The sequence below is a fragment of the Muntiacus reevesi genome, chromosome 8, assembly GCF_963930625.1.
Source record: "Muntiacus reevesi chromosome 8, mMunRee1.1, whole genome shotgun sequence".
Lineage (NCBI taxonomy): Eukaryota > Metazoa > Chordata > Mammalia > Artiodactyla > Cervidae > Muntiacus > Muntiacus reevesi.
Window position 1 is genome coordinate 47,724,955 of NC_089256.1, and position 22,952 is coordinate 47,747,906.

Sequence of the window (22,952 nt, forward strand, 5' to 3'; positions counted from 1 at the left end):
CCTCCTTTTGTACTATTTTGGTTTCGCATTTTCATCATTTAGACAACACTAAGAATAGTTCTCGGTAGCTTATACATTCATTAAAAACAGGGCAGTATCTTCCTCATGATACTGGGGATACAGAGTATCCCCACTCTGTCTCACAAAGCCTTCACCTCATGAGCCTCCGAGTCCTCGTGGGATTTCCAAAGCTGAGAGTAACAGCCTGCTCTTTCCCTGTAGCCCTGCAGTCGCCCATTGAGTATCAGCGGAAAGAAAAGAGCACAGCTGTGATGAGGTCCCAGCCTGCTAGGGTTCCCCAAGCCAGCCCGAGGCCCTACTCCTCCATCCCCGTGGGCTCTGAGAGGCCCCCAAAGGGCTCCAGCTATAACCCGCCTCTGCCACCCCTGAAGATATCTACCTCCAATGGCAGTCCAGGGTTTGACTACCACCAGGCTGGGGACAAGTTTGAGGCCAGCAAGGTAAGTGATGGCCCATCACCTCTACCTCACCCTCTTTGAGGGCACAACCTCTGTTCTTACTTTATAAAGTAGCATCTTTCTATGGTGATTGTTTTAGCACGAAGAATCCAGTAAATACCTTCTAGTCTCAATTATTTCTCTCCCTTCTCTGAAAAACTGAGTGAGTTAGGCCAGTTTCCCCCAGGTTCAGACACTCTGTGTTGAAGGGCTATTGTTGCCATCTGCAGAAATGCTGTAGGTAATATTTTAGTAGCAATTATGATTTGTAGCAAATAGAGGAGTTGTGAGGTGGACCACCTAAAAGTCGCAACTCTAGGGTTTGACATCTTAAAGAGATTGCTCTTTCTAAAGATGAGCTGCTGAATCGAGCCCACAGCTCTTCACCACCCATGCTGCTGATGCAGCAAGGGGGTGCTGCCCATTGATGTGTGACTGTGGAAGCTAGCCTTGGATTAGACATTTATCACAGATAATCCACAATTCAAACATTGTCATGAGGATAGTCATCAACGTACACAGCTGTTTTGACCCCACAAGGTAGTAGAAATGACAACGAATGGGAAAAGTGCTAGATCAGAAGTTAGGCTGTCTGGTTTCCATTTCAAATTCTGCAGCTCAGAACTTTGTGTCTTGCATTAGAACTTAATTTCATCAGACCTCCATTTCCTCTAGAACTCAATGGGTCTATGAATAGGAATGTCTACATTTTTTACCTATATGTTTTTACTTTATAGTTTTATTTTTCTTACCCAAATTGTTACATGATACTGATATTTTTTTTTCCAACCACACTGCACAGCTTGTGGGATCTTAGTTCCCCAACCAGGGATTGAACCCACACCCTCAGCAGTGAAAGCACCAAGGAATTCCCTTTTTTTTTTTTTAAACTATTGATGTCCAAGTTCAATTCTGTGTTAGAGTAATTATACTGACCTGTTTTATCACCTGGAAGTGATTTTTTTCATCTTAAAAATCCCTTGCCCTTGTGAATAAGTTGAAGTCACACTAATTTACTGAAGAATTTCTGGCTCTCACCATGCTGTGAGGCAGCCAGGTATCCATAGGAGTTGCAGGTCTATCTTGAAGTAGCTTCCCTGGTGCAGTCACATGAAAAAGTCATGGAGGCAGACTCCTTCATATTAATGAGTACTGGCAGGAGGGGTGGAGCTGGGGATCTGGATGCATTCTGTTCCCACAGCGGTTGGGTCAGGATAAGTCATGACCTGGCCTTTGAATTGGGCAAATGTCTCACTGTTACTTCTGTCTTAAAGAGGGACAGAATGTAGAGTAAGATCAATGCTTTTTCAAAAGGAAGAAAAAAATGTATCAAAGATCCTGTGTTCTTTTCATTGGGAGGTTGTGACCACTGACCTGACCTTTGCCCAGGTGCTTACATATGCCCGTACCTTTGCCACATTCTTCCTCCCATGTGCTGGAGGATGATGGCAGGAAGGTGCATGCTAAGGAGGGATTTCCTCATGGAAGGTGTTTTTATACCTTTCCCTATGGCTGAGCACTATCTCCACCTTTACACCCTCAATTATAATATTAATGAAACATTGCCATAAAATACATTCTCAGATCCCATTTATGAATATAATTTCATTTCTCAGGATAATTTCTGCCTGTTATTTACCTTGCTAGTAGGAAGATTGGCTTTTAACCACACAATGGTGCAGAGCAAGCATGTGTGAACCAGCCTTCCTGTATCTGTGTCCCTTTCACCTCTGTCTCCTCGCAGAGTGACCTGGGAGGATGCAATGGGGCCTCATCCATGGCCGTGATCAAAGATTACTATGCACTGAAGGAGAATGAAATCTGTGTGAGCCAAGGTGAGGTTGTCCAGGTCCTCGCCGTCAACCAGCAGAACATGTGCCTGGTGTACCAGCCCGCCAGCGACCACTCCCCCGCTGCTGAGGGCTGGGTCCCTGGCAGCATCCTGGCGCCCCTCACCAAAGCCATGGCAGCCACAGAAAATAGTGACGGGAGCATCAAGTAAGTGCCTCATTGGCTTTCCCGGGAGAGGAGTATGTGGATCTAAAAAAATTTCAAAACAAAGAACACAAAAATGCAAACACTTGGTAGGGAGTTACTGCTGCTTATTCTTGACAGCGCCACCAGAACCAAAGTCTGAGTGCTGGAACCACATGCAGCAGGGGGCATTCGGGCTGGATTGTTCAGTTTTTTCTTTGGTGGTGGTGGTAACAGTGGTGGTTTTCTTTCCTTTTCATTTATAATTTTCTGTTTTTTTTTTTTTCTTCTCTCCCCACCACCCCTTGTTAAGAAAAGAACCCTACTGAAATCCTAGGTGACAAAAGGCATGCCTCCTGTTGCTCCATTTGACCCACCACAGGATTCACTGGACTGGACTTCTATTTATATTGTATTAAGTTACTGATATATATATATACATATATATATATACACACACACACACACACATATATATATATATTATTTTTTGATTGACTCCAAAAAATTACCTTAGCACAAATGCCAGACCTGCATAGGTCAGAGGCCTGCTGCTTCTCCCAGAAGAGAGGGAACTTTTTGCTTGTCTATGGAAATTCCTGTGTACAGATTGTAACTTTTTTTTTTCTAATTTTCCCCCTCCCCTGTCACTTTAATATATGTTCATGGTCATTTGTAAGATATTTCTTTTCCTCATTTTGGTTGCGAAGGCCCTTCCAAACACATTCCTGTATAGAGTATTTTGCACTATTTAAAGAAACCCATATGGATGAAGTCAGGCTGTGCAATATAATGGAGAGTCACAATGTTCATCATTGTACCTGTAATGTAACTAATAATTTTAAATGTATTATTTTAAATATGTAAAATAAATTTTTACCATGAGCATGTCTTAATGAGGTTAAAGACTAGTGGACCCTTTTTCCTCATTGCACTGTTCTGGAACTTTTAAATGTACAAATGATTATTCTTCTTCTTCCTCTTCTTTTTTTTTTTTTTTCTTTAAGAGTTGGTTGAATGCATTGGCAGTTTTTTTCTAAACAAAGGGTGCCTTTGCCACCAAAGCTCAAACCCTAGCCTTCCATTCTAAACAGCCTCCGTGGGTTCTCTCTAACCTCTGAGATGAGGGATGATGCAGATCAAATGCTGTCCAACTGGGGGACCTGGAGGTGCTGATGTAAATCAATGGCTAGTGTAGAAGGTGATGGGGTGGCTTGCAGCCCCCACTGCTCTCCACACTGAGTGGTCACCGGTGACCAGAGAAAAGGAACTCACATAAGATACTTGAACAGCAACACCAGCAGAGCTGCACCTCCTTGGTGCTTTCTCTGGCCCAGGGGACAGTTTGCTGACCTCACCCTGGCCTTTCCAGGTAACCATAGGCCCAGGTGGAGATCAGCGGTGGCCCCTAAAGGGCAATAGACCCCATTCATCTTATCCTTTAGATATTTGGTTTCAGAAGCCTTGGAAATAAAGGCCCTCAAAGCCTTCAGGTTCTTATTAATCAATGACTTACAGTGCTAGCTAACTCATAATGAGTTGTGATCTAATTATCTGGGCACTCAGCACTTCTCGCTTTTCACCTTCACATCTTTTGTTCACGTCTCACACCTTCCAAAGGAAGACTGGTAGGAAGGGTGTCAAACTAGGCAAAAGAGAGCAGATTCAAATACCAATTGCTCATTTGATTCCTTATCAGCAGTTCTTGCACAAGGGTTAGTGGGAGTGGAACAGAAGCAATGGACTGAAAGTGGTCACTATTTATCAGTGAAGAACACTCATTGCACCCTCCCAAGGGCTGTGACCACAAGTGTCAGAGTTGGTTGTGATGCCTACGGGATACATATCACTGAAATGTCTCTGTTTCCACATCAGTCCCTGGGCTTATGGCCAAGAGATGGAAGATCCCCAAATGATGACGCCTTCTTCTGGGAAAAAGAATAGTGAAATTAAGTGTGTTCTGCCTCTTGTACTATTTCGTGTCTGTTTCTCAACATTACTTGTAGGTTGTGATAAACATAGGAATGCACCCCCATGCTCAGGCACACACACACTGTGCTGGCTGCCCTAGGAGTCTTTTCAGCAGGGACCTCCCTGACTCAAGATGTTCTCAGAATGAGCAGGGGCTTTGCTTTGGGGGTAAAGATAGGGAATCAAAGTCTGCAGTTAAGATGATATTACCTGAAGTTAGTTTCTGTGACCAGTTCTCACTCAGAAACAATTGTTGAAGTGAACAGCTGTTATGCAAGGGATCCCAGGGAGCCTGCCAATTTAGGAGATGCAAGAGAAGGTCTGGCCAGGAGATTCCTTCTTGCCTTTTGTAGGAGCTGCTTTCCAAAAAAAAAAAAAAATTGAGGACATGACTATTATCACTCTTTCCTACTCAGAACATAGATTGCTAAACCTCCATGTTTGTGATAAATATTTTGAGCACATCTTCCCCAAAACATCCTAAAATCCCTGACATTTGTGAAGTTTTCTGGAGGAGATGCTATGTATTTTGGAGCATCTGCCTTCCTCCTAAATCTCATAGGTCTCTCTCTCTCTCCCCTGTCTCCCTTAATGAAGGCTCTCTGTTAATTGAACCTTGTCTGTATAGGCCTAAAGTTGATAAGGAGACACTGGAGAGGAGCCAGCCTCACTTACTCCAGACATGATAGAACATCATCCAAACTCTGTGACCACATCTGAAACTGATGATCCCTGCCCAGGTCCCTGATGCTGTTTGTGGCTTGACTTTTGATGTCTTTGTCTTTGAGTTGTGACATATGTGGAACTCAAGAGCTCTACACTAGCCTCTCTTTACAGGTCTACGAAGAAATAGCTCCAAACCCCCTAGTGAGAAGAAGGAAGTTAGGATAGTGTGAAAGGGCATTGCTACTCTCACCTCCCTGAGAGCACATGTTGAGTCTTCTCCCAACAGGAAAATTCTAGAACCTCTCAGTGGTTGACAGATCTCTGTATTCACAGACATGGGATAATGTGGAGAATATCAACCCTTCATCCTAAATCCTCCAGATAAATGAGTGGTGCTCACCAGTCTGTTAAGTCAATGCCCTAGAACTTCCTGTCTGTACTACACAGTGTTTGGGACTGGCCACAGCCCAGATACAAACAATGAGATGGAAACCTCATTATCATCCTTTTGGGTCTTTGTGTCTGATCCTGGAAAAGTACCTTACACACTATTGAATATACCTCCCTTATATTTCCTATTTTACTCCCCACCCCTAGTCTTCTCCCATCCACCATACCCTTTAGTAAGGGAATTCCTGAGTCCTCTAAGCCCTCATCAATATGATATAAAAGCTTCCCTCAGTAGAGTTTAGTAACTCCATTCTCATTCTTCCCTCCAATGCTGCAACCAACCTCGCACATCTGTTGGGAGGGATCAAAGTTCATCCTCACTCACTTCCTGTTGGAGGTGAGATCCACTGCCAGCCTCCACCACAGGAGCTGGTGTGCAGGTTTGGGGCCTCTGCAGCCAGGACTTCACTAGAGTGCCTCACTTGCTGGCTCTCCAGAGGGTGGCAGTCCCACCCACCGCCTCGCTCACTCTGCCTTGACCTGCCATTTTGATTGGTGCGTTTTTTGGTACAACAGGAAGTCATGTTCATGGCATACTCTACGCATGAGAAAGCGGGCAGAAGTGGAGAACACGGGTAAAAATGAAGCCACAGGGCCTCGTAAACCCAAGGATATTCTGGGCAACAAAGTCTCTGTTAAAGTGAGTAAGGTATTCTGGAACTGTGTCCGAGCTCTCATCTACCCCCACCCTGCAGCATTCTCACAAGGAGACTTGGGTGGATGGGGACCAGAGGGGAAGTAGTTTAGTAGGATTTTGCATGTGAGATCAATTTATTTTTTATTTTTTGTTTCTCCTGGCAACTTCGATTCAAGTAAGTAAGTATCTCTTGTTTTTTTCTTTTATACCTTCCTTCTTATACTATGCAGATGTTTTATAGCAAAATTATCTGCAGTGTTATTTATCCTCTTAGAAATGCAAGATGCTTGATTCATAGTAAAGTTCTCAAAGTCACCCATTCAGTGTCTTGGGTTTAAAAATACATGCAGGGTAAAGAGATTAGAGCTGTTTTCCAAACCTCCAACCCTTTGAAGTCTGAGGTTTGGAATGTAAGGGCTACTGTGTCCTTGGTAAAGTTTCATTTCTTTTCCCCAGAATTCAGACATCACCTTCAGGCCTATGCCTGGGCAGAGAAGGGAGGCATGTTGATGAAGCCCAAGCTATTGCTCTGTAATAACCCAACTAAGATAATGAACTCACTGATTCTAAGCTTCAGCAGGTTCTTGTTGTGCCCCATCTTGAAATGATGTGATCTGTATTCTTTGTGTTGGGCCCTCAGTAAAGATCTGCCTCTGGACAATGGAAATTAGATTGCTGATGTGTAATATTGTTATAATGTGTATTATCTACCTGAGTCTTCCTGAGAAAAATAGGAACAGTCAAAACCCATTCGAATGACCTTCTTGGGGAAAAGAAATTGTACTGTCTCCCTCACCCTCACCTGGGAAGTCCAGCCTCACAGAAGACAACAGCTAAAATTTGACAGCACTCATGCTTCATTTGGTTGCTTCCATTGCTATTTCCTGTGAGATGAGCGGCTCTCCCTGAAAAGAGCATGCTGCCACCCCAGGTGACCCGCACCCACCTCAACAGCACCTGGTTTTTCTCTGCCTGGTTTCCCATTGTTCATGCTTCTCTTAAGTTCTCCCCACTCTCTAGCCAAAGCTGCCTGTGTTCTAACTGTGTTCTCTTTCTTCCCCCACCTCATGCTGCCCATCAAGGAGACGAACAGTTCCGAGGAGTCAGAGTGTGATGATCTTGACCCTAATACTAGCATGGAGGTAGAAGCAGCTATTGTCCTCTTTACTACAATGATTGTCTGTTTTGATGTGTTCTGTAACAGTGATCTTGCTGAAGTGACCAGCCAGTCAAGGATACGTGGTGATATTAGGGCATTTCGGGGTGTCCCATCCAACTTATAAAAAACAAAACAGAACTAAATTCAGTTTAATTTTGATTTAAAAAAAAAAAAAAACAACTCTTCCTAGATGCCTTTTTAAAAACTTCTGGTTCTCTTGAATGCTTGCTTATTATTTTCTTCCTTGGAAGATTTGGCTTTGTATAGAAAATCTCCAGCATCATAATGGGAGACTTAGAAAACATTTTTTCATGGAAAATACCATTATAAATAGTGACTGGTTCTCAATTAAAGAGAAGAACCCATTTTTTTTAGTTCCTCCCTTTTCCCTTTTTCCTTTCCCCTTTATGTTCTTTTTCTTCTGGGGCTAATTCCTCCCTGAAGGCACCAGTAAAATCAGGGATTAGGTGTGGTTTGTGGGATGACCTGGCCCCTGGTCACTGTGTATAGCTGGCCGATAGTAAATGAGGAGTGATCGCGGCAACTCCAGAACCCGCTCTTCCCTAGGGCTCCTGGGCAGTAGCTGCGCCTGCCATGAAGGAAAAGAGCCTTGGGAACAGCCTGCCTTCCATAGGCCTTGCTGAGTCCTCTCTAGAGACAAGGAGGCTGAAACCCAGTTCAGGGGCCTTTCTTATACCACAGGGTTATAGGAATGTGGAAGAGAAACCAACATCTTCACCAGCAAGAATATCCAATCAACTTCAATTCCTTCTAGGCCAGGATTATAGAATTAGGACTTTCACATGGCTCACCACTGACAAGCATCATAAATTTACAAACCCTAGAGAATTGGAGCAAACTCGGCTTTCCCACCATTTTGTCTTTCCCAGTAAATTGAAATGTTTTTCTCCAAATCTGTGCCCACATCCCTGATAATGGATAAAAGTTTGAGAGTTCTTCTGTGCACAAAATGTAGAATGTATTTTTAAGAACTTTTCCTTTTTATAGCCCTATGTTTTTCACTTAATTAAATGGACCTTTATTCTAATTTGACCTAATCCCAAAGAAAGTCACCACCATATTATGACAATCAGCACAAAAGCCAGAGAGTGATAACTTGGTGGTGGAAGATGCTAGCTGAGTTGAACCAAGCCAGGGACTAGTGGTTGAAAGTGAGAGATCTACCTGGAGAAAATAGTCCCCTGTGGCTGCAGGTGTTGCCACAGAGTTAAATCTGGCAGGTGTGGGCCAGTGCAGTGCTCCCCTGTGGGAGGAAGTGGATATGGCCTTCGTAGTCTAAGTGTATCTTAGAGAGTGAGGAAGGTGGGGGAAATTTCTGGCTCTGCTTTTCTTGCATTTCACAAAACAAGCACCAACTCCTGGGGAGCCCACACCTGTCAGCTCAGAGATATGCCTCATGGCACCTGTATCTCCAGACCTTAGTGTTGCTGGCATGTCCTGAAAATGTCATCTGCAAATACCTGGAGGGAGGGGGGAGAGCCAGGTATCTGCATTCTACAAGGCAATTTGGGACGTTTCTCAGCTTTGGTGGACTAGGGGGAGAAGAATGACTTTCCTTCTCTGCTCTTTAGAGGAAGAATTGGGCACAGGGAGGTGTGGGATCAGGTGACCTTCTCATGAGTCAACACACTCTGTTCTGCATTTAGACGAGCAAAAGCTTGCAAGTGTGCATGTTTTAGCCCTGCTTTGTGAATTGCACACATTTCTTGGGTCCTTGTTTATCCAAGGCTTCACATGAGCCTGAGCACAGGGAGGTGCTGTGGTTGCATAAGGAAAGATGTTAGGATGTTAATGCTGATTGAAGAAAGCCAAAAATTGTGTTGATGCACGTATGAAAAGTTTTCAGATGTAACAGCTGAGGCAGAACTGGAACTCTTGAAGGAGTTGGAAGCTGCAAATATTCTGGTTAATCGAGTTTTCTGTAGTAGAAGTGCCTGTAGCCCTTGAACATTCATATGAATCCTTGTAGGAATCATCGGGCTCTTCTAAACTGTGTTGCTATGTTGAAATTAACCCTGAGCACAGAAGCAGGTGCTGAGAGAAAGCAGGCATCATGATACTGCTAGCGTTTTCAGACACAGATGACAAATAAGATATACAAAGTTAACCTATTCAATATGAGTTGAGGATTTTCTCAAGGCATAGGTATAGGTAGCACTTTATTGCAATGTCCCTTGCAAAAGAAAATGGCTTGGGGGTGCCTACTGAAAAGAGCTATATCTTAAAGACCTGGTTTGAGAAATATGTGGGCTATCCACCTCATAAAGGACTCTTGCTGTTAAATTGATATCTTTGGGCATCATTTCCAGGCCCAGTCTGGCCCCAGGCTTTCGCACCTGATGACTGTAATAGGTGTGGTCTCATTGGGAGCGTGTCCCTGTGCCCTGCTGAGCTGAGTTGAGCTATAATTCCTATGACCTCTGCTGAGATCCACTGGTCCTGAGCCCTCCCAGCTGACATCCACTCCACATACCCCGTGCACTGCTCAATGTTAGATCTCTGAATGCTAAGTCCAGCCCTGCTGACTGCCCACCCTTGACCTGATGCCAGCATGTTGATTCCAAGCCTAGTCATGTATAGGCTCTTATCTCCTGCCTCTGCACAAATATAATTTCCAGAGCATTCTTTATTTATTCTCAATTAGTGGGTTGAAGGGTTCCTTCAAGGAGCAGTTTTCTGGGGTCTTTGCTTACACATTAGCTGACTGCTACCCTCAGGGCTGGCATATGTCCTAACATACAATTTTAGGGAGACATATAGGCACATCCCTGAAAGCTAGTAAGAGGAAAATAAAGCACCTTGAATCCTAGGAATCTGATTTTCAAAGCTTTCTGAGAACACCCAGTTTTGTAAAAGGAGGCAGTTCTGCTCTGATGTGTACATCGTTTTTCTTCCCCTATGGAGACACGCTCATGAGTGTTCTCAAGTATAACCTCCCCTCCCACTCCCAGGACCACAAGCCACACCACCAGCCCCTGCTGGATTGGCTCTGGCTCTGTGCGATCCCCTCACAGTTCACAGCCCCCTTCTCTCCTGCTGATCCATGAACACACCTCAGAGGGCACCATTCTAAAAATGACTAGATCTGTCCATAGTTTAGTCTTGTTCTTTACCCTGCACTGATTACACTTTGGGAGTGGCAATGGAGGGGGATATTATAAATGAGAGAAATGTCTGTACATAGAAGAAGAGTCAAATCAGGCTGAAAATCAAACACGAGGCTGTCTTGGGAACAAGTGACTGTTACTTCATTTTTCCCAGTAGAGCTTAGACTGCCAGTTGTCTTTGGTTGGCAAGGCAGGCAGGTGTGATGGTAGGCTGGGCACCACATACCCACCTGCCAGCCCCTCACCCTGTCCTGCCTTGTGTCTGCACTGATACCCAGGCGGGAGGCAGGGCTGAAGACTTGAGGCTCAGCCTCCACCCTCAGCTAACACACCAATCTCTGAAAAGTCTGGGTTTTTCTGAGCTGTACTGGATTTCTCCCAGGACCCAGGCTACACGGGTTCACACATCCCTGCCACCTTTGAAAAGTTGTCTGAAGACTCGATGCTTGGGCTTTGGCACCCGTCCTCCAACATCAGCATCGCTGTTTGCCTGCAGCAGATACTGGCGTAGGAAGGCCTGACCCAACCTCCCAAACTTGGGCCTCAGTCTTCAGCCTAGCATTTATGTCAAGTCCAGTTAATTAAATGCATGTTAATATTTTTTAATGCCAATACCACTTTTAACAGAGATGGTCGGTCCATCAGAGTAAGAGGTTGTCATGATTCTAAAAAGATCGCATCTCTGCCCTAGCTAGCCATTTGACACAGGGCCATCCTTAGCCATAACACAGGCTATATGTGGTGATAATGCCAACCATGAGACATTTAACTCCAGGGAGTGGGTGTTGGTGCTTGCTGTGTAAGAGCTGGGTTGGGATCCTGTGGGAGAGAAAGCACATGGAAAGGTGAAGCTAATTTGAAAAGAAATTTCCAACTAGGGTAAGAATCATAGACTTTCAGAGTTGATGGAATCTTGGAAACCTTTAGTTAACATTGTCCCCTTCATTTGTTTGTTTTTTATTGTGGTGAAATATACATGATATAAAATTTACCATTTTTACCTGTTTTAAGTGGCATTAAGTGCTTTCACAGTGTTGTGCAGCCATCACCATTATTCATTTTCAGAACTGTTTCATCATCCCAAACTGAAACTGTAGCCGCTGAACAATAACTCCACTTCATCCGCCATCTCTCCAGTCCCTTCCAAGACTTTTAGAAGAGGAAACCGAGGCAGAGGAAGTTGTGACTTTCTGTTCAAAAAATGAGCAGGTGCCCTGAAGCCTGTTTCTGGTTTTCCTGGCCCTTATTCTCCCACCCACACTACCCTGCTCCCCTCTTGGAGCTGCCCACCCCCATCTTCAGGTTGTTTTTAATCTAAAACACAGATTCTGGCAGACAAGAAGACGTGCCTTCCAGTGCCAGTTTTCCTCTGTTAATTTGTTATTCAGTTTTCCAGCTCAACGAAGAATATCTTTTCCACCCATCCCAGCCCTGCAAGGCTGAAGCAGGACTTAAAAAAAATCACACAAAGGCAGTATCACATGGAAAGAACACTGGCACAGGAGCCAGGAAACCTGGACTCCAGTCTAAGGACTATCAACTGTGAGGCCTCAGGCAGGTCAGCCTTTCTGAGCCTAGGGGGTTTCTCTGTGAGAGGTCACAGAGCTCTGGGAACATGGGTGTTTATTTTTTTTTATTTTTTTATTTTTATTTTTTTATTTTTCAGTGGGTTTTGTCATACATTGACATGAATCAGCCATAGAGTTACACGTATTCCCCATCCCGATCCCCCCTCCCACCTCCCTCTCCACCCGACTCCTCTGGGTCTTCCCAGTGCACCAGGCCCGAGCACTTGACTCATGCATCCCACCTGGGCTGGTGGTCTGTTTCACCACAGATAATATACATGCTGTTCTTTCGAAACATCCCACCCTCACCTTCTCCCACAGAGTTCAAAAGTCTGTTCTGTACTTCTGCGTCTCTTCTTCTGCCCTGCATATAGGGCCATCGTTACCATCTTTCTAAATTCCGTATATATGTGAACACGGGTGTTTATGTAAGAGACGTTGAACCCTTTGAGTCTCATGCTGGTCTAAGGTATAATATCAAAAGACTTTGCTCTCCTGAACTTTTGATTCTGAGAACAATGAGGCCCCAACAGAAGAGAAAATAGAAAAGTTTGTGCTTTGCCCCCGAAACTTGTTCTGCAGGGACTATGGCAGGATTGGCCTGGGTACATTTCCTCCTGAGCCCCAGCTGGAGCGTCCACTTCCGGCTCTGGGAAGGGTTTGAGTGGCCAGAACTGACCTTTCTTTCCTGCCCCAGACCCACAGTTCCCTAGGCCTGACTTTCACATCTTCAAAAAGCTAGCCTGCTGCTCCCACCTTAGCTGCCTCAGTGCCTTGTCCCAGATCCAGAGCTTCAAAATAACCTGGCCAGACAGATTCAAGGAAACTTTTACACCCCTGGTTGGGTGACTGACCTCCCTGCATTGCCAGTGTATTTCCACTGGTGCCTGTTTCTGCATTTTATAAAAAGAATTTTTTTTTTTTTCTGAAAAGAACTCTTTGGAGAAAAGAAGGTGAAGCATCACATTCCTCTCATTTTATTTTTACAAAATATTTTCTTTGTAATAGATCTGATGGGTTGGGCCCAGAGACTCACTCCTCTTGCCTAGCTTAGCTCTAACTCTACATGCAGATTGATTTATATTCTGCCACTGGGAGAGGAGCACTTAGCTGACTGAAGCTAGTGTTTCTCTCTCCCAAGAGAATTCACTACAAGCTCTTCCACAGCATAGTCACGTCTACTATGCTTTCTGTTCCTTCCAACCGTTTGGTGAAGATGGGGTTTTCTTACCCTCCTAGAAGAAACAGGTTCAGAAAGATCACAGTCATATAACTGATAGAAATAGCAGGTCTTAATTGTGGTGCTTTGAGAGGACAGACTTGGCATGTGATAGAGAAGAAGTCTGCTCCCCAAGTGAGGCTCAGTTCCTTTCTTAAGGAAGGTCAGTTTCAGGCCGTCCCCTATTGCACATTTGCTTGCTGGAGGAGAATTTCTTCCTCAACAACTTTTTAAATCCCTTGACAGTTGGGGTAATTATTTGGCCTCACCACACCCATTCCCAGTGACTCAGGAGTCCAGCCATAAATGCCAGGAAAGAGGTCTAGTTTCAAGAGCCGGAAACGTCCGAATTATTTTTTCAGGTCAGAATAGTCACCCAGCACACCCTCACCCTCATCTGGAAGCCTAGCCCATCTCATTTGTGTCATACACTGATGAGATTATGAGGTGCTATTGACCCAGGAGAAGTCGCTCTAAGAGCCAGCTATTAGAGGAGCAGAGGCTACCACCTCCCTTGCCTACACCCCATGCTGTCAAGGTCCACCTACAGGCCCGCTCAACATGATTTCCTAGTCAATTCAGTTTAACACAAGTTGGTTGATACAGGGCATTGCAGTGAGTACTATAGAGGGCCAACAAGTTATGTTAATTAGGCCCCTCCCTGTGCTGTCTCCTGGAGGGAGGTGGCTTCGATTAAATGCCTTTGTTATATAGGAACTCTGAAATCTGCTCTTATGGGGTCATAGAGCCATTCAGGTACTCATTCAGTGAATATTTAACAGCCACTCAGGGCTGGGCTTGTAATAGTAGCTCCTGTTTATCAGCCTTTCCTATGTATCCGACTCCATACTGTGTCCTTTCCTCCCAACAGCGCCATGACATAGGTACTGTTATCATTGTTTTTGCTTTACAGGTGAGAGAGCAGAGAGGCTAAGTAATTGTCCCAAGGTTGTGTGCTCACAACCTGTCTCCGAGTATGCCTGTGAGCATGGTCATTGGCTTCACACAATGTCAGGGGCTGGATTGGAGGGACTGATAGAATGAAGAGAGTCTTGGAGAAGTGTGAAGGGTGAGGAAGGAGCTTAAGAGTGCCTAACACATATTGAAAAGAGACTGCTATCTGGGTATACCTGGGGTTTAGGTATGTGGGAAGAGTGGTAGGAAATAAAGCCTGGCAGGTGAGTTTTAACCAGGCTCTGAAGGCCTCGGGGGATTTGCTAGGAAGCCTGGACTTGATCCAGTGGACAGTGAGGAGCAGTCAAAGGTTGTTGGGCAGAGTCCGGATGATTCATTCTGGACTTTAGGAAGTAACTGTCTCCTAACTGAACACAGTGGGGACGGGCAGGCCGATTGAAGGGCTGTTGTAGTAGACCTAAATTGGGAGGTGGCAGATACCCAACCCCAAGGGGCAGGACAGGGAGAGGAAGGAACGCTAGTGAAAGGCAGGGAATGACTGGTAGGGGAAACAGGGACGACAGCAGCTGTATGTTCAGCTCAGGGACCTCAGGGAAGAGGCACTGGGTGTGGGAATCCACAAGTCAATCTTCCTCTGGCCCTTGTCCTCAGAGCACATCATAACCTATTGTGGGTCCACAGACTCTGGGAGGTTGTTTCCCCAGTAAAAGAGGTTTGGGGGATCAGGATATGATCAAGGTTAAATCATTAAGGGATGAGACCTCAGGACACTCATGCATAAAGATTTTGAATATTCAAAGTCAAGATTGTAGATTCCACGTTGGAAATGTGAGTTACAGAAAGGAAATGATAACACCACCACTGCAACCCCAGCCCTGTCCTTATGAACACCAGAGACCGGTATGTGCACGCAATAAACCACCTTTTAGTTCCTTTCTCCTCTATTATTTTGCGAGACGGGGTAGATCTTTTTTCATTATTCTGTGTAAGTCATATTTTTATTCCTTTTATTTTTGAGAACACAATGTTCTTAAAGCAAAACTTGAAGAATAGGAGAGGGATTTGAACTAGAAGGGGCCTCCCTCATGGTTCAGTTGGTAAAGAACCTTCCTGCAATGCAGGAAGGTTCGATTCCTGGATTGGGAAGATCTCCTGGAGAAGGGGTAGGCTACCCACTCCAGTATTCTTGAGCTTCCCTTGTGGCTCAACTGGTGAAGAATCCTTCTGCAATGTAGGAGACCTGGGTTCGATCCCTGGGTTGGGAACATCCCCTGGAGAAAGGAAAGGCTACCCACTCCATTATTCTGGCCTGGAGAATTCCATGAACTGTATAGTCCATGGGGTCACAAAAAGTCAGACAAGACATGAGGTATGATTTCTGGTTTGACTTTCACTTTGGACTAGAAATCCCCATGAAACAATGTGCTTCACACATAGACACTCATAACTCTACCCAATAGTTAGTGCTTTTATGTTCTTCTCAGGAACACATGGAACATTTTGTGAAAATCAACCATGTACTACCCATAGAACAAATTCCAGTGAAAATCAAGGAATCAGTCTTGTAGAAACCAGGAACAAGAAGATAATTTTTTTTAATTTCATATATTTGTAAATTTTAAAACATTTCTATTAAAATTGGGTCAAAGGAAAAAAATTACGGTTGAAGAAAAAGTACTTAGAACCAAATGATAATGAAAATATTTGGCAGGTAAGGATAGCTCAAAGAGAATTCTGTTGTCTGGGATTGTGTTGCAGTTATGTATTTTTTAAATTTCAGCTTATGTCCTCTTAGAAATGAGAAGAAATAGGAATATTTTCTAAATATTTAGAGAAATGTTTACTAAAAAATAGAATGTCGTGTCTGGTTTCACCAGATTGGAAATATGAAGGCTTAAACCTCCAAACCAGAAACCATACCTCAACTTTTAGACATTGTTTTTCTGTTATCTGTCCATTTTATTGCCAAGTCTCATCATCTAAAAATCCCTTTCTTTCCTGTTGGAACACAGACTCACTTGACACAAGCACTAAGAGAAAGAGGAGGCAGAGAATGGAATTTTTATTTCACTCAAGGTAGCTCTGAGTTGAGTTTAGGACATTTGGTTTGAGTTTTGTTTGACTGTTTTGACTCCCTCAGCATTCTCGGTGTATAGTTTTGAACTGTGTTTTGTGAGAGGTAATGAGGGATTTAGAAGAAAGGTATTTTTCTTCTGGAGTCAGTTGACACCTGGTCTTCTAGACAGATGGGATTTCACCCTCACTCTCAGGTCTTGGAGTCAGAATCTTGGACACTGACTGGCAAGAAAAATAAACTCCAGATTTGCTCAAAACTCAGCTTATTATTCATTGCTGGTTGATTTCACCTGTAATTCTTTCCTGTTACCTCACTGCCCTTCCATTTTAAAGTAAAATCAAGAAAACAATTGGAATTCTCTCCAGAAGGAAGAAACTGAGTTGCTGATGAACCGAATTGTGGTGGTTCTAGGAGGACCCACTACCACCTGCTGCCCTCTGCTGTTCATACATAACCGGATTCCTAACCAGCCCTTTCCCACAGGGTCTATACCAGCCTCCTCCTCCTGAAGTTGGGTCTCTCAGAGAGAGAATGTGCATTTCATATAAACAACGTCATCTTCCCTCCACCTCCGCTTCCATCTTGGAATCCAGATCTCTCCCCCTGCCCCACCACCACTTTCCATGGGCTCCCAGACTGTTTCTGAGGAAGGAAAACATTAGGTTTCAAGAAATGTGTTCACCTTATAATTAACCCTTCAAGTCCCAGTCTGATACCTCAGGTCGTTTCCCACACCACCGGTGATCATTAGACAAGGTAGTGTCTAATGGAAAGGAAACAAGTTATAGTCTAAACTCATTGAGTAACCTCAGTTAATTTAACAAATTCTACTTGTTCTGCTATGTCAAGCAACATGACAAAGAGTACATAAAATACATGAACAGGTTATGGCTTCAAAAGGGTTCACAAGTCTGGTGGGGCTCTTAACAGGCAGGGGAGATGTGATGACAGATGGCAGCACATGATCAGAGCCAAAGAGAACAACCTCTGGAAGAGCAGAGAAGAGAGGAAGATCACTATCGGCTAAATCTCAGATCGTGACTGACTGATGAGATTTCAGAATAAGCCATGTTCTGGATAAATGGAAATAGAAAAACACTCCAAGTTCACGGCAGGGCATTTTTCTCTCCTCCCCAAAATTAGGACCCTATCATTTCAGTTTTTCATTGATTTGACAAATAGCAATGAAACACTTGCATGCCAGGTATTGTGCTAGGCTCTGAGGCAATGACTGTGAATGAAACATGGCCCTTGCCTGCATGGGCCTTGTGGTCCATAGGGAACCACAGATAAATATGAATTTACAGGATGAAAGGTTGTCATGACCCTCCTCCAGTCAATACTCTGCTTCAAAATAGAAGAAAACAAGGAAGGAATCCCCTATGGGCATAATCCAGAGTCACAGAAAAACACTAGAATGGATTTTTTTTCAGGCTCTCTGTTCTTCCTGGACAAGTTTGTAGAGAACTGGGTAGAGATGGGACATGGAGCACAGGTCAGCAGGCAGTCCTTTGACTTTGATGACAAAGTCTCCCAATGCTTTTCCCAAGACCTTGCCTCTGCACTGAACGCCGAGGTGGAAAAAACTCTGGGAGCCATTTCTCCATCACTCTCTCTGTGCTGTTACACTTAACTTCCCTGTCTCCTCTGGAAATGGGAATAAGTAACAACTGCTCAGCACTTTCTCCCAGGGTTTTGGAGGAGCAAATGAAGGAGTCTGAGTAGTTTGTGCCAACTATGAAAGGCTAAACAAATTAGTGATGGTATTACCATTATCAGCAACACCTGGACCGGCCAAAGGGCAGCGGCATGAAGAGAGATGCCTTCCACAAACTGCCTCCAGATAAAGAACCTGCACTTAAGCCAAGCCTTTCTCTCCAAAGCCCCTGCTAAGGTCTACACCAAAGCTAGGAGGATTTTCTTTTTAAACAATGCCTGCTGTGTTTAATAATATACTTAACACGGTTGGGGTTGTGACAAGAAAGAGGAATAAGGTAAACTCTCTAAGCAGCAGTTTGGGATGTTTATAAAGCATTGCCACACTGTAGGTTTATGAAACCCCACTTAAATGTTTGTAACTTAGGAAACTGCCATTTGAGAGCTCTCTGAGACTCCTGGCATGGACTCGGTGTCTTGCTCCCTTGTGGATTCCCATCAAAATGGAAAATACAGGCTATTGAACAAAGCTGGCAGCATTCCCAAATCTTTTTGACCCTAGAGTCAAATCCTCCTGATTGATTTGGGGTAGGAGGAGGGAGAGGGCAGAGCTTCATGTTCCTTGAAGGCTGGTTGTTGACATCAGCCAAGCACCGTCCTAGACACCGCATGTCATTTAATGCCATCTTTCCAACTGGACCATTGGCTCAAGGAGGGTAGTGGGCATTCTGCCTCGCCCCCTGCTGGCCACCACCACTTAACCAATGGTAAGCTCAGTAAATCATCATCAAATAGGTTGAGCCCTTCAGTCTAACAGCTTTCCAGGTGGGCATTATGATCCCCAGTTTACGGATAAAACTGAGGCTTCAGTTGCTTGGGATGTTGTTCAAGGCAAGAGAGTGTGTCTGGCTTAGAGTCTGGATACTACATACTCTGTCTGCTCCTAGAGTTTACAATCCCTCATGCATCCCATATTCTTAAGACCCTACTCTCTCAGAGGCCATGGATTTTATTGTTTTAAATCATTTTTTTTTAAGTTTACATTCTATTGTATTTAAAAACAGATTCAAATCAAATATTATTAGGATTACACACAGGAGTAATTATGTTTTAGATCTTTTGGTCCTATTTCCAGATTTTATGTATAAATCAGTCCTGAATTCATGGGAGAACTGAAATGTGACATAGGTCAAATATTCATTCAACCCACATGTATTAAATGCCCATTACATGGCACACTGGGGGCTAGAGGCCTGAGGTAAAAAGATGAATTAACATGGTTCCTGTTTTTCAGGAACTTACAGTCTCTGACTGAACCATTTTTTCCTTTAAAAATTTATTACAAAAGTGAAACATAATGACTGCAGAATATTTGGAAAGCCCATATAAGAAAAAAAAAATCACCCAATGTTAAGATGTTTTATAAATCCTGAGGTCAGAACCTATGTCTTAGTATCTCTGTATCCACAAAATCGTACACCATCCTGTGTGCTGCAGTCTATGGGGTCACAAAGAGTCGGACATGACTGAGTGACTGAAGTGAGAGAAGCAAGCAGTATTTTTTGAATGGGGGGACAACCACTCTCCATCTCATCACCCTGAGAAAACCACTGTTAACGTTTAGGAAATATTCCTAGTTTTCCTTGACTGTGAAATAACTGATTCCATGTCATCCTCCCACTTCACCTAAGCCAGGTGGATCAATTTCTGGCTTCCTTAGCAGCCCCTGCAAATGATGCTGTGCTGCCCATCAAGTGTACTGGTAGTTTAGTTACCTTTTCAACTGGAGCAACTCTTCACACTTCTCCTCCTTCACACTTCTCATGGTCTGGGGTCTCCTTACGTAGATGGGATTTCAAAAGTGTGGGAAAAGCAGTCCCTTTACCGTATGGCCCATGCACCCCCCACTCCACCCAGAAAAACGTCAGGAGCAGGAAACTGGTCTATCCGAAATTGGTTTCCTTGGATTGAGGGTAACTTTTACCAGCGTTCCTCAACGGGCTGCATGTTGATTCACCTGTGTTTTAAAACTGCTGATCCCAAACAATTAACATAAGGCCCAGGCATTGGGATTTTGTGTGTTTTTAAAGCCACCTGGGTCAAGGAGTGAGAACCACCGGTTTAAAAGCAGACAAGGCAGTGGTGTGAGTGGCCTTGGAGACTAGCAGAGAGCCCTGTGGTTGTCAGAATCATGGACACTCAGCTCTAGGACGAAGCATTACAGCAGTTTCCTGCAGCCTGTTTCATGAAAAACCTGAGTGGTAGACGCAGGTAAAAGGTTTGCAGAGAGGAACTTGGAGGAGGAATATCTTTTTCCAAAGGGCTTGATGGGTGCCTCTATAAGGCAAAACTGCACATAAACCAAGTTGACCTGTGACTTGGGTAAATCAGGGAGATAAGTGTGACTGCCCCAGTGGGTGGTTTGCCAGGCATACAAACTTTCTGCCTTCATTATGAAGTAAAGAAGAACTTTGCAAAATAAACTATTAGAGATAAGCCACTGCAACAATAGCCCTCTTAGCAGAAGAGAGATGATAAGAATTAAATAATCTTTATTTAAATAGTCACCGAATACTTGTCAAGCATTGTGCAATATACATAGTGTCATTTAATCTTCATGATAACACTTTGTACTAGGTATTATTTATCCCCAGTTTATAATGAAGGAAAGTAATGGTAGTAAAGTTTAAATGACTAGGATAAAATCACATAAAACAAAAGAAGTTAGCCCCAGACTCTTCTACTTTGTACCCAGGTTCCGTTCACCCCACCCAGCTTTGTGACTTAGACTATAGGATTAGAGGTCATACAAAAGATGGGAGAAAAATCAAGGCAATCATATTTTCAAGAAGGGGTAATGGCCAGTGGACTGGAAGGTTTTCCCTTCTGTGAGCTCCATGTTGTCACATGGCAGACAGCTTGGTATGTACAAAGGGCACCAGTAGGGCCTCCACCAACCAGCCATACGACCAGACAGGTCACTAGGGCAGCCCAAGTCTCTGTTTCCTTACCTAGGCAGCCAGGAGGGCAGTTCTGTGGTTTTCAAGCTGCCTATGGAGACTTGGGCCACAGGAGGAGCTCTGGGAGGGCAGGATGAAGAAGTGGAACTTTCCTTTCCCCTCAACAAGTCAAACTCTGCATTTAGCTGCTGGGAGGAAATGACTGGATTCTTGTCCAGCACCCTTCCACTTTAATAGATGTCAGTTCCTCTGTTTTTTAATATTCCCAATGCTGGGAAAAATCAGTGCCATCAAAATGCTTGAGTGAATGTCAAGGTGGAGGAGAATGGGTTTTCATGCATATAACAGGGAGGAAGAGCAAGTAAGGAGGACAGCAAGGCCAGCTCTGCAGTCACAGTACGCCTGCCTGGGGCCCCAGCTGCCCAGAGGGAGTGTGAACAGAGCCGATGGGAAGGTAAATCGGGTGCCCTTGTTACTGCCATAGTGCTGCGGTCACAGACTGCAGGGGCTGGGCTCAAGGCTTCTCGCCCCAAATTATACTTTCATTTTGGTCACTACGATGAGTCTCCTGTTCTCTTTAAGTAGCTTAGGATTTAAGCAATTTTCTGTTTCTTTGTGTTTTTCAGATCTTAAATCCAAATTTCATCCAAGAAGGTGAGTTAAAAAGTGACAGAATTGACTACACAGGGATTGGCTAAATAAATTATGGCAAATCCAGCACTGAGGTAGCATCTTTAAACAATGGTCATGTAGTCCTATACTTATGGACAAGGAAAATATTCAGGATAAACAGTGGGGTAAAAAAGACCACAACTTGCAACATGTATAATGGGATCCACTTTTTGTAAGAAAAGATATATTTCTATAAAATCTAAAAGGATATATATCAGACTGTTCACAGTAACCTCTGAGTGATGACATCATGGAGATTGTCCTCTCTTTTTTTAAATCTATATTTCCTAATTTTTCTAAAACTAAACATTTATTAATGGCAACCCATTTCAGTATTCTTGCCTGGAGAATCCCATGGACAGAAGAGCCTGGAGGGCTACAGTCCATAGGGTTACATACAGAGTCGGACACAACCGAAGCGACTTAACATGGCATGGTACTTTACAAATACTTTTTCATAGGACACAAGTGACTCTGCTCTGTTAAGCTGAAGATTATTCGAATCATTACACAGCAAGGGTGGGGAATGAGAGGGTCGTGTTATAAAATAATCGTTTTGTTCTGTTTCTTCTGAATAATGCAAATTTATGTCATGTTGATTTGACCACAGTGGCGCCAGAATTCCTTGTGCCCTTAGTGGATGTGACCTGCTTGCTTGGGGACACAGTGACACTGCAGTGCAAAGTCTGTGGGCGGCCAAAGCCCACCATCACTTGGAAGGGTCCAGATCAGAACATCCTTGACACTGACAACAGCTCAGCTACATACACCGTCTCCTCCTGGTAAGCAGCAGCCCCACATCAGCACCATACCTCCCCACACCTCGGGCAGTACCCAGAAGCTAAGTCTGGGATGCAGCTCCTGTTCAGGTTATTTAGTCTCTCAGAGAAGAGCTGCCCTGGAACCTATTCTAGCACAGACCCTTTGTGGCCCTTGGGATCCTATGAAACAGTGATATACTCAATTCCTCCATTAAGAACAATTTTCTTAAAAGGGAAAAAAAAATTACTCCAAAGTATACAATAGAAAACAGAAAATCCAGCCACAAGTATGCTTCCACACAAAAACTATAAAATCAAACCTGGTTGAACCAAAAGTGAAAGTGTTAGGCACTCAGTCGTGACCAACTCTTTGCAACCCCATGGAGTGTAGCCCACCAGGCTCCTCTGTCCATGGGATTCTCCAGGCAAGAATACTGGACTGGGTTGCCATTTCCAACTCCAGGGGATCTGCCTGGCTCAGGGATTGAACCTGGTTCTCCTGCATTACAGGTAGACTCTTTACTTCTCAGTCACTAGGGAAGCCCCACTAATTAAGAACTTTCTTGCACAATGCTGCTTACAGAGGACAAGCAGTAACAAGCCCTAGATGCTTAAAAAACATTTATGGAAGAAACAGCTAGGATCAAGTCACTTCATCCTTTAGCTTAATGTTTTTGTGTG

At 44.0% G+C, this 22,952-nt stretch overlaps 1 protein-coding gene across 16 annotated transcripts in view; it reads left to right on the forward strand.

The window, feature by feature from the left end:
• The window catches only part of KALRN (kalirin RhoGEF kinase), a 678,650-nt gene that overhangs the window by 624,319 nt on the left and 31,379 nt on the right, over positions 1-22,952 (forward strand). For 9 of the 16 annotated variants that reach the window (XM_065943374.1, XM_065943376.1, XM_065943377.1 and 6 more), the window contains 6 exons: positions 223-461; positions 2,203-2,456; positions 6,036-6,159; positions 7,239-7,298; positions 21,465-21,492; positions 22,121-22,292. In XM_065943374.1, coding sequence (XP_065799446.1) covers positions 223-461; positions 2,203-2,456; positions 6,036-6,159; positions 7,239-7,298; positions 21,465-21,492; positions 22,121-22,292 — 877 coding nt within the window. Of the gene's footprint in view, positions 1-222; positions 462-2,202; positions 2,461-2,745; positions 3,365-6,035; positions 6,160-6,612; positions 7,050-7,238; positions 7,299-21,464; positions 21,493-22,120; positions 22,293-22,952 lie in introns of those variants that run through there. The other 7 variants (XM_065943390.1, XM_065943391.1, XM_065943379.1 and 4 more) reach the window with 6 other exon arrangements.